The sequence below is a fragment of the Dipodomys spectabilis genome, unplaced genomic scaffold, assembly GCF_019054845.1.
Source record: "Dipodomys spectabilis isolate Male_0828 unplaced genomic scaffold, ASM1905484v1 ptg000120l, whole genome shotgun sequence".
NCBI classification, from domain to species: Eukaryota; Metazoa; Chordata; class Mammalia; order Rodentia; family Heteromyidae; genus Dipodomys; species Dipodomys spectabilis.
Window position 1 is genome coordinate 4,705,817 of NW_024870797.1, and position 13,163 is coordinate 4,718,979.

The 13,163-nt window shown below is 39.9% G+C and overlaps 1 protein-coding gene across 7 annotated transcripts in view; it reads right to left on the bottom strand.

The window, feature by feature from the left end:
• LOC122115517 (histone demethylase UTY-like) overlaps window positions 1-10,195 on the bottom strand; it is a 143,968-nt gene extending 133,773 nt beyond the window's left edge. For all 7 annotated transcript variants that reach the window (XM_042689012.1, XM_042689009.1, XM_042689010.1 and 4 more), the window contains exons 1-2: window positions 9,703-10,195; window positions 9,471-9,534 (exon numbers count right to left, since the gene is read on the bottom strand). In XM_042689012.1, the coding sequence (XP_042544946.1) occupies window positions 9,471-9,534; window positions 9,703-9,854 (216 nt within the window). In that variant the 5' untranslated portion in view covers window positions 9,855-10,195. The remainder of the gene's footprint in view (window positions 1-9,470; window positions 9,535-9,702) is intronic.
• Window positions 10,196-13,163: the final 2,968 nt, after the last annotated feature.

Consider the following 13,163-nt stretch of genomic DNA (forward strand, 5'->3'; position numbering starts at 1 on the left):
TGGCTGCCAAGCACAACACTGAGTTCAAATCTTGGTATTTCCCCTAAAATCACCTAGAAAATATAAACCTGTTTTTTAATAGCTTTACCATAAAGTGAAAATAAGAGTAAAACATCAAAATTTGGCTAAGCTGGGCACGAGTGCAGGTTGCCCATACTTATAATCCTAGCTACTCAGGAGCATTAAAACTAAAAGCCAGTAGTAGCACAAAAGGCTATGAAACTCTAGCAAAATTAACCCACAAAATGACAGACTGGAGACCTAACTTATATGGATATAGCATTTGGCATGATAAATAAGAGAACTGAAAGAATCCCAGTACCAGAACATACAGACAATACCATTACCAACAAAAACATCATTAGAATAATAAATCAAACAAAACACAAAGATAGTAAGAGAAAGCTGGGCACTAGTGGCTCATCCCTATAATCCTAGCTACTCAGAAGGCTGAGATCTGAGGATCCTGATTCAAAGCCAGCCCGTGCAGGAAAGCCCAAGAGACTCTTATCTCCAATAAACCACTAGAAAACCGGAAGTAGTGCTGTGGCTCAAGCGGTTGAGCGCTTGCCATGAGCAGATTTCAAGTCCTACGAACCCGAAAAAAAAAAAAGATAAAAAAAAGATACTAAGAGAATTAAAGACCTTTTAAGACAAGTAAAAAAATAACAAAATAACATTAGGAACTCTTACATATAAGTAATGGATATAAATAAGCAAAATTCCAATTAGAAAAGATAAATTGGATGAATGAATAGAAAAACGAAGATCACAATGCCAACAAAAGCTTACTTTAGATCTGAGGGCCTCATGGTTAAAAGAAAAAGATCAGGGCTGGGAAGGTGGCTCAGTGGTAGAGCGCTTGCCTTGCATGCATAAGGCCCTGGGTTCGATTCCTCAGCATCACATAAGAAAAAAGCCAACTCAAAATGGATTAAAGACCTTAACATTAAACCTGAATCTCTGAAACTACTGCAGGACAGAGTAGGAGAAACACTTGAGCTAATAGGCACAGGAAGGAATTTCCTGAACAGAGTCCCAGGGTCACAAGTTGGAGAGAGACTCGACAAATGGGACTACCTTAAAATAAAAAGCTTCTGCACAGCTAAATCTATCGCAACCAAGCTAGAAAGACAACCAACTAATTGGGAAAAAATATTTATCAGCAATATATCAGACAAGGGGTTAACATCCTGTATATACAGGGAACTCAAGAAACTAATCCCTCCCAAACCTAACAAACCAATTACTAAATGGACAAGGGAACTAAAGAGGGACTTCTCAAATGAAGAAATAAAAATGGCAAAGAAACACATGAGGAAATGTTCATCATCCCTGGTGGTGAAGGAAATGCAAATAAAGACAACCCTGAGATACCACCTTATCCCAGTCAGAATGTCCCACATCCACAAATCAGCCAACAACAAATGCTGGAGGCGATGTGGAGAAAGAGGAACCCTATTACACTGCTGGTGGGAATGTACACTCATACAACCACTTTGGAAAGCAGTCTGGAGGGTCCTTAGAAAGCTAAAGATTGACCTCCCTTACAACCCAGTCATACCACTTCTAGGCATCTACCCTGAACAACAGGAACCAATATACAAGGACACATGCACCTCCATGTTTATTGCAGCACTGTTCACAATAGCTAGGATATGGAAACACCCAGATGCCCCACCACAGATGAATGGATCCAAAAATTGTGGTATCTATACACAATGGAATATTATGCAGCCATTAGAAATGACAAAATAATGGCATTTGCAGGGAAATGGATGGAGCTAGAAGGAATCATGTTGAGCGAGGTAAGCCAAGAACGAAGAGACAAACGGTACATGGTCTCCCTGATAAGTGGACGCTAAATCCAAAATGTTAGGTGATACGACAAAACTAACAGGACTTAAAAAACAAAGAACTCCCGCTCATCTGGTTGAACCACTACTAAATATCCCCATGCTGCTGATCGCATGTATGGTGTATAACATGTGAACAGACATGTTACAGACTGTGATAGACAATTTGCTCCAGGAAAGTTAGAATGAACTTGTGACTTTAAATGACCATCATTATTCCACAATACTGAAATTCTGGAAATTATGTAATCACTTAATCACAATTAAAAAAAAAAAAAGAACCTCAGGGAAGGTAGGGAGGGAAGGGATGGTAGGGGGAAAACAATGGAGGGGGTAACAATGTTCAAGAGGAAGTATACTCATTACCTCACTCATGTAACTGTAACCCTTTGTATAGTATAGTATCTTTACAATATAAAAAAAAATCTTTATTAAAAAAAAAAAAAGAAAAAAGCCGGAAGTGGCACTGTGGCTCAAGTGGTAGAGTGCTAGCCTTGAGCTGAAGAGCTGAGGGACAGCACCCAGACCCCGAGTTCAGGACCTAAAAGAAAAAAGAAAAAGATCAAGCCAGGCTTTGGTGGCTCACATCTATAATCCTAGCTACTTAGAAGACATGAAGTCAGCCTGGGCAGGAAAGTCCACAAGATTCTTATCTCTTATTAACCACAGAAAAAGCTGGAAGTAGTGCTTTGGATCAAGTTGTACAAAGCTAGCCTTGAGCAAAAGAAGGTCAGGGACAGTGTCCAGACCCAGATTTTCAAGCCCCAGGACTGGCAAAAAAAAGATCAAGAAGAGACTATTATATACGAACTAGACACTGTAGGTGGCTATTGGCCAAAATAGACAAGAAAAATATAGAGGAAAAACTACATTGTAAATAATAAGATAATTTTATTTTAAATATTATGAACATATAAGGGCTTAACACTATAGCACCAAAGAATATGATGACTATATTAAGTAAATACAATAATGAAGACACTGGGACAGTGGATATTTTAACTGCTGATTTCAATTAGGTACAGAACTACAGACCACTATTATTAAGCAGGCACATTCTTCTGAAGCACCCATGGAACAAATGCAACACAACTACATTGAACCCCAATACAAGTCTTAATGAAGAAGATAGAAGATAGAAGATAGTTATCTTCTATCACAATAAAATGAAACTGGAAATCAATGCAAAAACAGAAAATTAAAAATCTATAATACATGGAAATATAGTTGTCATTCAAACAAAAAGGAAAGTGGAGGTAAGGAGATCCAAGTCAGAACCAAGTCCAAGCCAAAAACCTAGGATCAAAAGCCAAGACAATTTAATATTAAAATATATATTACACTCACAAGACATTATGTTAGAAATGAACTATATAACTTGGGGGACTGGCTGAGGGAAGAAAAGTGGGAGAAAAATGACCAAGGGGTAACAAGTTCAACGTACTCAGTATCTATGTATATAACTGTAAGCCTTTTGTGCAACACCTTGACAATAAAATAAAATAAATATATATATATATTATATAGACAATATGTTATTTAACACATATATCATAATATATAATTATATTGTATCCTATATAATCATACATATATGTGTGTATATATGTGTCTGTTCTGGTGCTTGAACTCATAGCCTAGACACTGTGCCTAATCTTTTTTGATCAAGGCTAACTAACACTCTATCACTTTGAGCCACAGCTCTACTTTTAGTTTTCTAGTGGTTGATTGAAGTTTCATGGACATTCCTGCCCACAATGGCTTTAAACCACAATCCTCAGATCTCAGCCTCCCGAGAACCTAGGATTACAGGTATGAGCCACCAGCACCCAGCTTTATACTATATAATATGTAGTTATTATTGTATTATATATTATTATAATATATTGCATATATTGTTATTATATGTTCTATTATATATTGCGTGTTATAGTATATTAATAAATTATTACATATACAAGATGACATAATGTACCAATATAATATTTAACATATAATAATAAATTATTTATATTATATAATATAAAACACATTGCATATATTATCAATATAAGATATATAAATGTATCTAAAGGAGAAAAGTGCTAGAGGTATGGCTCAAGTTAAAGAGAACATATGTAGCAAGCAAGAGGCTAGGTTCTGAATTCAAACCCCAGAACTATTCCCAAGTACAGGGAAAACATCTTGAGCGTTTAACCAAACAACGAACCAAGGGGCTGGGAAGGTGGCTCAGTGGTAGAGCACTTGCCTTGCATGCATGAAGCCCTGGGTTCAATTCCTCAGCACCACATAAGCAGGGAAAAAAAAAGAAAGCCGGAAGTGGCGCTGTGGCTCAAGTGGTAGAGTGCTAGCCTTGAGCTGAAGAGCTGAGGGACAGCACCCAGGCCCAAAGTTCAGGCCCCACGACCGGACCCAAAAAAAAAAAAAAAAACCCAAAAAAACAAAAACAACAAATCAGAAACATTACAGGAGGGCCTGGGAAGGTGGCTCAGTGGTAGAGCGCTTGCCTTGTATGCTTGAGGCCCTGGGTTCCATTCCTCAGCACCACATAAGCAAAAAGAAAAAAGCCAGAAGTGGCATTGTGGCTCAAGTGGTAGAGCGCTAGCCTTGGGCCGAAGAGCTGAGGGACAGCACCCAAGCCCAGAGTTCAGGCCCCAAAACTGGACCCCCCCCCAAAAAAAAAGAAACATTATAGGAGAATTTACATATCTAGAAAAAAACATAAAAATAGCAAAACTCATATGCAAAATAATAGCATTACTAAAATGGGAATTAGAGCAATAAGCATATTTTTTTTTAAATGGTTGAAGTTGCCAGGCACTGGTGGTTCATGCTTGTAATTGTAGCTACATAGGAGGTTGAGATCGGAAGACAGCCAGTTCAAAGCCAGTTCAAAGCCAGTCAGGATAGGAAAGATTATGAGATTCTCATTTCCAATAAACCATCAAAAAGCCTTACGTGGAGCTGTGATTCAAGTGGTAGAGCATTTGTCTTCCAAAAACTCAAGGAAAATACCCCAGCCCTGAATTAAATCCCCTGGGACAACAGAGAAAGAAAAAAAAACTTAAATGTCTACAACTTAGCCACAACAACTGAAAGAAGCTGGGTACTGGTAATGCTGTAATCTTAGCTGCTCAGAGGCACAGATCTGAGGATTGCAGTTTGCTATCTGAGACACATCTCCAGTTAACCAAAGAAAATCCCTAACTGTGGATCCAGTGGTAGAAAACAAGAGCACCAGACTTGAGTGCTACAGGATAGTGTGCAGGCTCTGGATTCAAGGCCTAGTACTGGCACAATGAATGAATAAATAAAACACTGATTACTAAACAGGAAAGCAGTTCTCAAGCTGAGATCCAAAAACTGACCTTTCAGGGCAATTTAGGCAGACAAATACGAGATTTTTTTTTTTGTGGATCAGTTGTGGGGCTTGAACTCTGGGCCTGAATGCTGTCCCTCAGCTCTTAAGCTCAAGGCTAGCACTGTACCATTTGAGCCATAGCACCACTTTGGTTTTTGGTGGTTATATGGAGATGAGTCTCACAGCCTTTCTTACTGGGGCTGGCTTTGAACCATGATCCTCATATCTCAGTCTCCTGAGTAGCTAAGATTACTGGTATGAGCCACCAGCGCCTAACTAAAATATGAGACTCTTATGCTCAATTAACCAGCAAAAAGCCAGAAGTAAGCTATTAGCTAATGTTTTTGATCCTAGTTATCCAGGTGGGTCAGATCTAAAGATCAAAGTTCAAAGCAATCCTGGGCAGAAAAGTCTGTAAGAGTCTTATCTCTCCAATAAGCCACCAAAAATAAGAAAGTGGAGGTCAAGTGGTAGAGCACTAGATCAGGGACAACACCTAGGTCCTGAGTTCATTACAAAGCCAAAAGTGAAGAAAGTGCTAGCGTAGAACAATAAAGTACACAAAGCCTGAGTTCAAGCCCAGAACAGGCAAAATTAAAAAAGAGAGGAGTGTTTCAATGGATAAACAAAACTTTTGAAAGTAATATTATACTTGTCTTGATGACAAAAACTTCACATATTTAAGCATATCAACATATAATAAAAGTAGCCAGACACTGGTGGCTCACACCTGTAATCCTAGCTACTCAGGAGGCTGAGTTCTGGGATCATGGTTCAAAGCCAGCTGGGGCAGGAAAGTCTGTGAGACTCTTACCTTCAATAAACCACCAGAAAACTGGAAGTGGTGCTGTAGCTCAAGTGGTAGAACACTAGCCTTGAGCTGAAAGAGCTGAGGGACAGTGCCAAGGCCAAGAGTTCAAGCCCCATGACCGACCAAAAAAAAAAAAAAATATATATATATATATATAAAGATATGTTTTAAATACATTTCAGTGTAAATCAACTATGCCTCAATAAAGTCATCTTAATTCAGAAAAGAGGGGAGTGACAGTGAATCTCAGTAGATGAGCACGTAAGAGGAAAGCCTTAGTTCAACTATCTGACTCTGGAAAAAAAGAAAAAAGAAAAAAATTTCCATGTGGATGCAAGCCCACATATAAATGAACACAACTGCAATGTGAAGACTCATTAAACATCTTTAATGTTATGTTAATGAATCAAATCTAAATGAAAGTAAATCAATATTTCTCATCTCAATTAACAATATGCATAATTATACTGTATTTAATGGTCTGTCATAAACACAATTACACTTTACAGCTTCTCATGTTAAAATGTTATTGCAGTTAAAGTTGAAAAAATGCCCAACATCCTACCAATATTTGAAAACAATTCATTATAACTTAAATCTAGTACAAGTAACAGTTGAAAAACTCATTCCCAGTTGATACTATTACCAATGACTCACTGGAAAAAAATGTGCACTATTTTGCGGGGAAAGGGGTTGGCTAGTATGTGGCTTAGAGGTAGAGACCGCTGGCCTAGCAAGCATGAAATCCTAGTTTCCATTCCTCATTATCACATAAACAGAAAACAGAAGTGGCTCAAGTGGTAGGGTACTAGCCTTGAGCAAAAGAAGCTTAGGGACAGTGCTCAGGCCAGACTTGGGTTCAAGCCCCAGAACTGCCCCCCCAAAAAATTTTTTTTCAACTGGTATTTTTGCATATTGTAAATAAATCAAACTTATTTCCTATTATAACTAAAGTAATAATGACCATTATTTTCTTCTTTTTCTTTTGGGTAGAAAAGGGGCGGCGGGTCATTGGCCTTGAACACAGGGCCTGGAGGGTATCCCTGAGCTCTTTTGCTCAAGGCTAGCATTCTACTTTGGGCCACAATGCCACTTGCGATTTTCTTGGAGGTTGATTGGAGAGGAGAGTTTCACAGACTTTCCTGTGGGAGCTGGTTTTGAACTATGATCCTCAGATCTCAACCTTCTGAATAGCTAGGATTACAGGCATGTGCTACCACAGCCCTACTCCATTCTTTTTAAAATATTATTAATGCAACCAACTTCAAACTTTAAGTTAAACATACACTTCAAATCTTTTTTTTTTTTGTCAGTGGTGGGATTGAACTTTAGGCTTGGGTGCTGTCCCTGAGCTCTTCAGCTTTAGGCTAGTGCTCTACAACTTTAGCTACAGTGTCATTTCTGGCCTTTTCTGTGGAGTCAATCCCAGGGCCTCATGCATGCAAAGCAAGCACTCTACCGATGAGCACCTTCCCATCCCCTAAAATCCTTTTTTAATGTATTAAAGTTACAACTCTGAAAATATTTAAATTATTTAAAGATATTTAGTATTATTTTCTTTTTTATATAAAGGAAAAAATGAAGCTGAGTCTGTAAGACTCATCACCAAGCCAGGTGCTGGTGGCTCTCACTTGTAATCCTAGCTACTCAAGAGGTTGAGATCTGAGGATGGCGGTTCAAAACAAGCCTGGGCAGGAAAGTCCACGACACTTTGATCTACAATTAGCCACCAGAAAACTGAAGTGGCTCTGTGGCTCAAGCAGTAGAGCTCTTGCCTTGAGCTAAAGAGCTGAGGGACAGAGGCCAGGCCCAGAGTTCAGGCCCCAGGATCAACAAAAAAAAAAGATCTATGAAAGTTAAATCCTCATGAATGGTTGATACACACGATGGAATCCTGGTATTTACAACAATATGAATAATTAGATAATTTAGATAATTATGCCAGGTAAATTAGACACAGACAAGTACAACATGGGAAATTTTAAAATGCTGACATTATAAAAATGAGAAGAGAATGGTAGTTACCAGACACATAGGAGGGAAAGGGAAAGACTGGTCAAGGAGCAAACAGCTCCACTATCACTAAGATAATGTACATTTTAAAAATCTGTATGAAATAATTTTGTTTTCACCATAAACAAATTAAGAGCCAGGCGTCCATGGCTTATGCCTGTTATCCTAGCCACACAGGAAGCTGAGTTCTGAGGATCAGTTCAAAGACAACCCTGGCAGGACAGGTTATCAGACTCTAATCTCCAATAAGCCACTCAGGAAAGTGAAACTGGCTCTGTGGCCCAAGTAGTAGAGTGCTAGCCTTGAGCTGAAGAGCTGAGGGACAGCACCCAGGGCCAGAGTTCAAGCCCCACTCCGACAAAAAAAAAAAGCAATTGAGAGATAAGTATGGTAAATATGATTAAAATATTACCTAATGTGCATATGTATAAAATTAATATACACAATACTTTTTCATTTATAACTTCTTCAGTATTTACCCAAAGAATAAAACGAGGAATATGTGATTTGAAGTCATATTGTCAAGTTCTCAATTACTGATTTCAGTAAGACAAGATTGAGTGGAGCATGCTTCTTGTCTTTGGCTAGTCATATAATAGTGACAGAAAATAAACCTCATTATAACAAGAATTTGATTGATAAAATAACACAGAAAGGAAGGTTACATAACCTTTATGTCTAAATGTCCTCAAACTGATAAATATATTCGAGTTTTTAATGTTGCGTTCGATGTGGAATGTGACACAAGAACTCTTTTACAAGAAATCTACATTTTTATTAAGCCCCAGAATACGCTTCACTATATCGTAGCTAAGATTTCCTTGTTTATAACTTCTCCCTTTATTAAAGCTTCCCTGTATTTTTCCTCAGTGTTTCCCGCCATCTTGCCTGATAGCAGCCATTAACTAAACGGCATTGTCTACTATTTGTATAGGTTGTTAAATCCTAAAAATATAAATAACTCAACTTCAGGTCAAATATATATTAATCGGTACACAGGTGAAACCCTAATCTTTAGCGTAATAAATTATCTTTGATTTATTACTTTTGAAACAAGGGATATATCGAGTGTAGAGAACTAAAGTGGGGGAGGGGAAAGCATGTAAGTAATAAAATTTAAAAACTTCATACATGTTCTTTGATGCTAAATCCAGAGATCATCAGCTTTACCAGCAAAAAAAAAAAGTTCCATTAAAAAACAGGCAATAAATAATATTCATTTTGTTGGGCCCAGCTCGAAAGCGCTACTTCAAAGTCAGGAAAAAGTGGGGAGCAAGACAGACATAAATAAGACAGTACAGGTTTGAAATAGTTTTCGAAAGCGTCTTGCCATTGTTGTCGGCCACAAAGACAGGCGGGACATGAGGGGGCTTGGGTCTGGGGTAGCGAGAACTCGTAGTCCAAAAGAGGGTTTTCGCAATTGCCTTACCTTCCCAAGTAGCGTTTTCGTCCTGTCGCCATCGTCGCGAAGGCTCAGGAATCCGAAGAGACGGCTGTGGGAAGAAACACGGCTTGTTAAAACTCATTTCAGAGAGGTATTTACTGGTCCTTTCCCGAGGGACAAGCTCCAGTCACCACCGCCGGCAAGCTTCAGTTTAGTCTTTCTGAAGAGTGGCGCCAGCCCATCTGGAGCCAACTTGCCCGGCGACAGCTGTCTGTACCTGTCCAGTCCATCGAGCGACTCCTTCTCCTTTATAGTTAGACTGGGAGTAAGCTCTTCGCCGTCTCCACTCGCTTTTTCCGCCGCCATTTTATTTTCGTCATCATGGAAGGTAGCAGTGGCAGTAGGGAGAGACAGTCCGCCGGATTTCATGAAAATGCAACAAATTTACCACCACCACTATGTCTCTCAGCCTTCCCAACTTCACCTTACCAAGATGTTAAAATAACACCCTCAAACGCAGCTTGACATTGCAAGTCCAACTTTATCTCCTCTTTTGGCAAAGACACACACACACACACACACACACACACACACACACACACACACACAAAGCAAAGGCAAAAGCTATAAACGTAGGAACAGCAGAGCTCCGCGGCAACTTATATCAGCTGGCAGACGATTAGTAGAAGAAGACCGAAGAATTAGGGAGAAATTCTTAGAACATTAAACTTAGCGAGCTGCAGCATAACGTAGTGGTGATTGTGTCAAAAGGTGAACCCTCCTCAGAGGCTGTGTCTTCTCCCCACAACTAGCCAGGTTGACCTATGGGAGCTAACGGATCCTCTCACGTGACCTTTGTTGACTTACGTCAGCAATGGTGCAACTAAACTTGCTAGCTGACAAACTCCTCCCTAGAGAGGTGCAGCTGCTGACCGAGAAACACACATTTACTTCGTGGGTAGCGTTGTTGGACATGCTTCGTGGAAATACGAGGATAGAACATAGTATTAGCTACTCGTTGGTCAGAGAATGAAAAGTCCAGGCCGTATTATTTTAGTCTGTTGGCCTTACAAAAACGAAATGAAAAGCATACTATAAATCAACAATCTCTAGCTGTGGATTCGAATACCAAATGAAGACACTAACTTTATTTTATCTACTTTTTTCTTTGTGACGCAAAACCTTGCAGACTCTTATGTAGGACCTGGAAGATCTAGAAGATGATCACTTTAAAGCAAAGGGCTTAACCAATTACATTAGCCTGCAGATGTCTTCCTCGAAGGAATGAAAAGTCATCCAGCAGGCTCCAAAATTCAATTGATGCATTGATGTCAAATATTAGTGTTATTTGTGTTTAGCAGTTCTTATAATGTCTAGAAAGAAACAATACAAAATAGTTGTAAGACAGTTGTTACGACTTATCAGCAAAATTTTATTATTTTATTGTAATATATTCATTATTTTATTGCAATCTGACAGTGAGAACCTGATAGAACAAACAGGAGCTCCTTCTTATATGACTTATAAATAGGATTTTAGGAATCTTTCTATAAGAGATTACAGGGGGCTGGGAAGGTGGCTCAGTGGTAAAGCGCTTACCTAGCACGCATGAGGTTCTGGGTTCAATTCCTCAGCACCACATAAACAAAAAAAGCCAGAAGTGGTGTTGCGGCTCAAGTGGTAGAGCGCCAGCCTTGAGCTGAAAAGCTGAGGGAAAGCGCCCAGGACCAGAGTTCAAGCCCCACAACAGCAACAACAACAACAAAAATGATTACAAGGGGCTGGGAAGCTGGCTCAGTGGTAGAGCGCTTGCCTTGCATGCATGAGGCCCTGCGTTTCATTCCTCAGCGACACATAAGCAAAAGAAAAAAGCCGGGAGTGGCGCTGTGGCTCAAGTGGTAGAGCACTAGCCTTGAGCTGAAGAACTGAGGGACAGCGCCCAGGCCCTGAGTTCAGGCCCCACGACCGGACCAAAAAAAAAAAAAAAAAAAAAAGAATATTACTTCATTTAACATTGTCCAGCTCTATCCATTTCCCTGTAAATGACATATCTTCTATGCACACATATTCATACCTACATCATATTTTCTTAATCCATATATTGATCAGCTCTGGGCTGCTAAACCTATCATGAATAGTGCAGCAATGAATATAGATGAATATCTTTAGTGTATCCTAACTTGTAATATTCTGGATGGATGCCTAAGAGAGCAATAGCTAGATCACAGTGTAGTTCTAGTTCTGTTTTGTTATATGAGAAATCTCCAAACTGCCTTCCATGGTTGTTACACCAATATACATTCCTTACATCTCTGCCAGCATTTTGTTGTTGTTGTCCTTAATTGTGGGACAAGAACTAAGGATCTGAATGCTATCCTTGAGCTTTTTTTTTCCCCTCAAAGCTACCATTCTCTGTGACTTGGAATGCTTTACCACTCAACCACAGTTCCATTTCTGCTTAGTTGGAGATAGAGTCTCACAGACTTTCCTCCTGGGGTGGCTTTGAGCTGTGGTCCTCAGATCTCAGCCTCCTTTTTTTTTTTGGGTCCAGTCGTGGGGCCTGAACTCTGGGCCTGGGCACTGTCCCTCAGCTCTTCAGCTCAAGGCTAGCGCTCTACCACTTGAGCCACAGCACCACTTCCAGCTTTTTTCTTTTTGCTTATGTGGTGCTGAAGAATCCAACCCAGGGCTCTGGCATGCAAGGCAAGAGCTCTACCACTGAGCCACCTTCCCAGCCCTCAGCCTCCTTATTAGCAGCACCTGGCTTGTTTTGTATTCTTGATAATAGCCATATAGTTGACAATGAGTTGTTTTGATTTACACCTGGGGAGGTGAAGCCTTCTTCATGTGTTTATTGGCTATCCTTACTTCTAAGAAGTCCTATTTAGCTCTTTTTCCAATTAATTGGATTATTGATTTGGTTTAGTTTCCTTCCTTATTGCTTATATGTTCTGGATATTAATCCCTTATCAGATTATAGCTGGTAACACTCTTCTCCCTAGAATGAAAAAACACAACAACTGATGTTGGTAAATATTAAATGTGTAAGGTAATTATATAAGCTAAACATGGTACTGCACTGGTACTTGTAAGGTCCGCTCCTGGATGGCTAGCAGACTCCACCCTCCTCGCAGCAAAGTCTCCACCCAGTACCTGCGTTACCTAGGCAACTGGGACACCTGGAAGAGGTCACATCTGCATCCGCTGAGGTCACATCTGAATTTGATGTGGCCACACCTTTCCCCGCCCATACTGTACATAAGGCCTAGCCCAGGCCCAGAAGCTCTCTTGCTCTTGGCTCTTCTTTTCTAGCTCGCTTGCTCTTGCTCTTCTTTTCTAGCTCTCTTGCTCTTGCTCTTCTTTGCTCTCTCTCTGCTCTAGCTCTTTCCTCTCTCTTTCCCAGCCACGTGGAGTGCCAACCTTGCCTGGTCCCAGCAGGTCTACTGAATAAACCTACCCCTTACCTGAATACCACATGTGTGCTGGTGCTGTTCTTACTCGGCTACCTCTTTTTAAAAACCTAACAGTACTCACATCTTTAATCCTCCAATCAGGAGGCTGAGTACCCTGAGATTTCAAGCCAGACCAAGCAGAAAACATAAAAGATTCTGCCTCTTATAGACCAGCAAACTACCAGACTAGAAGGGTGACTGAAGTATTGGAGCATCAGGCACAAGCAAAAAAGCTTAAGAGAAAAAAGGTAAATTAGACTCAAAGCTAGAAGATCATGTAGTCTTA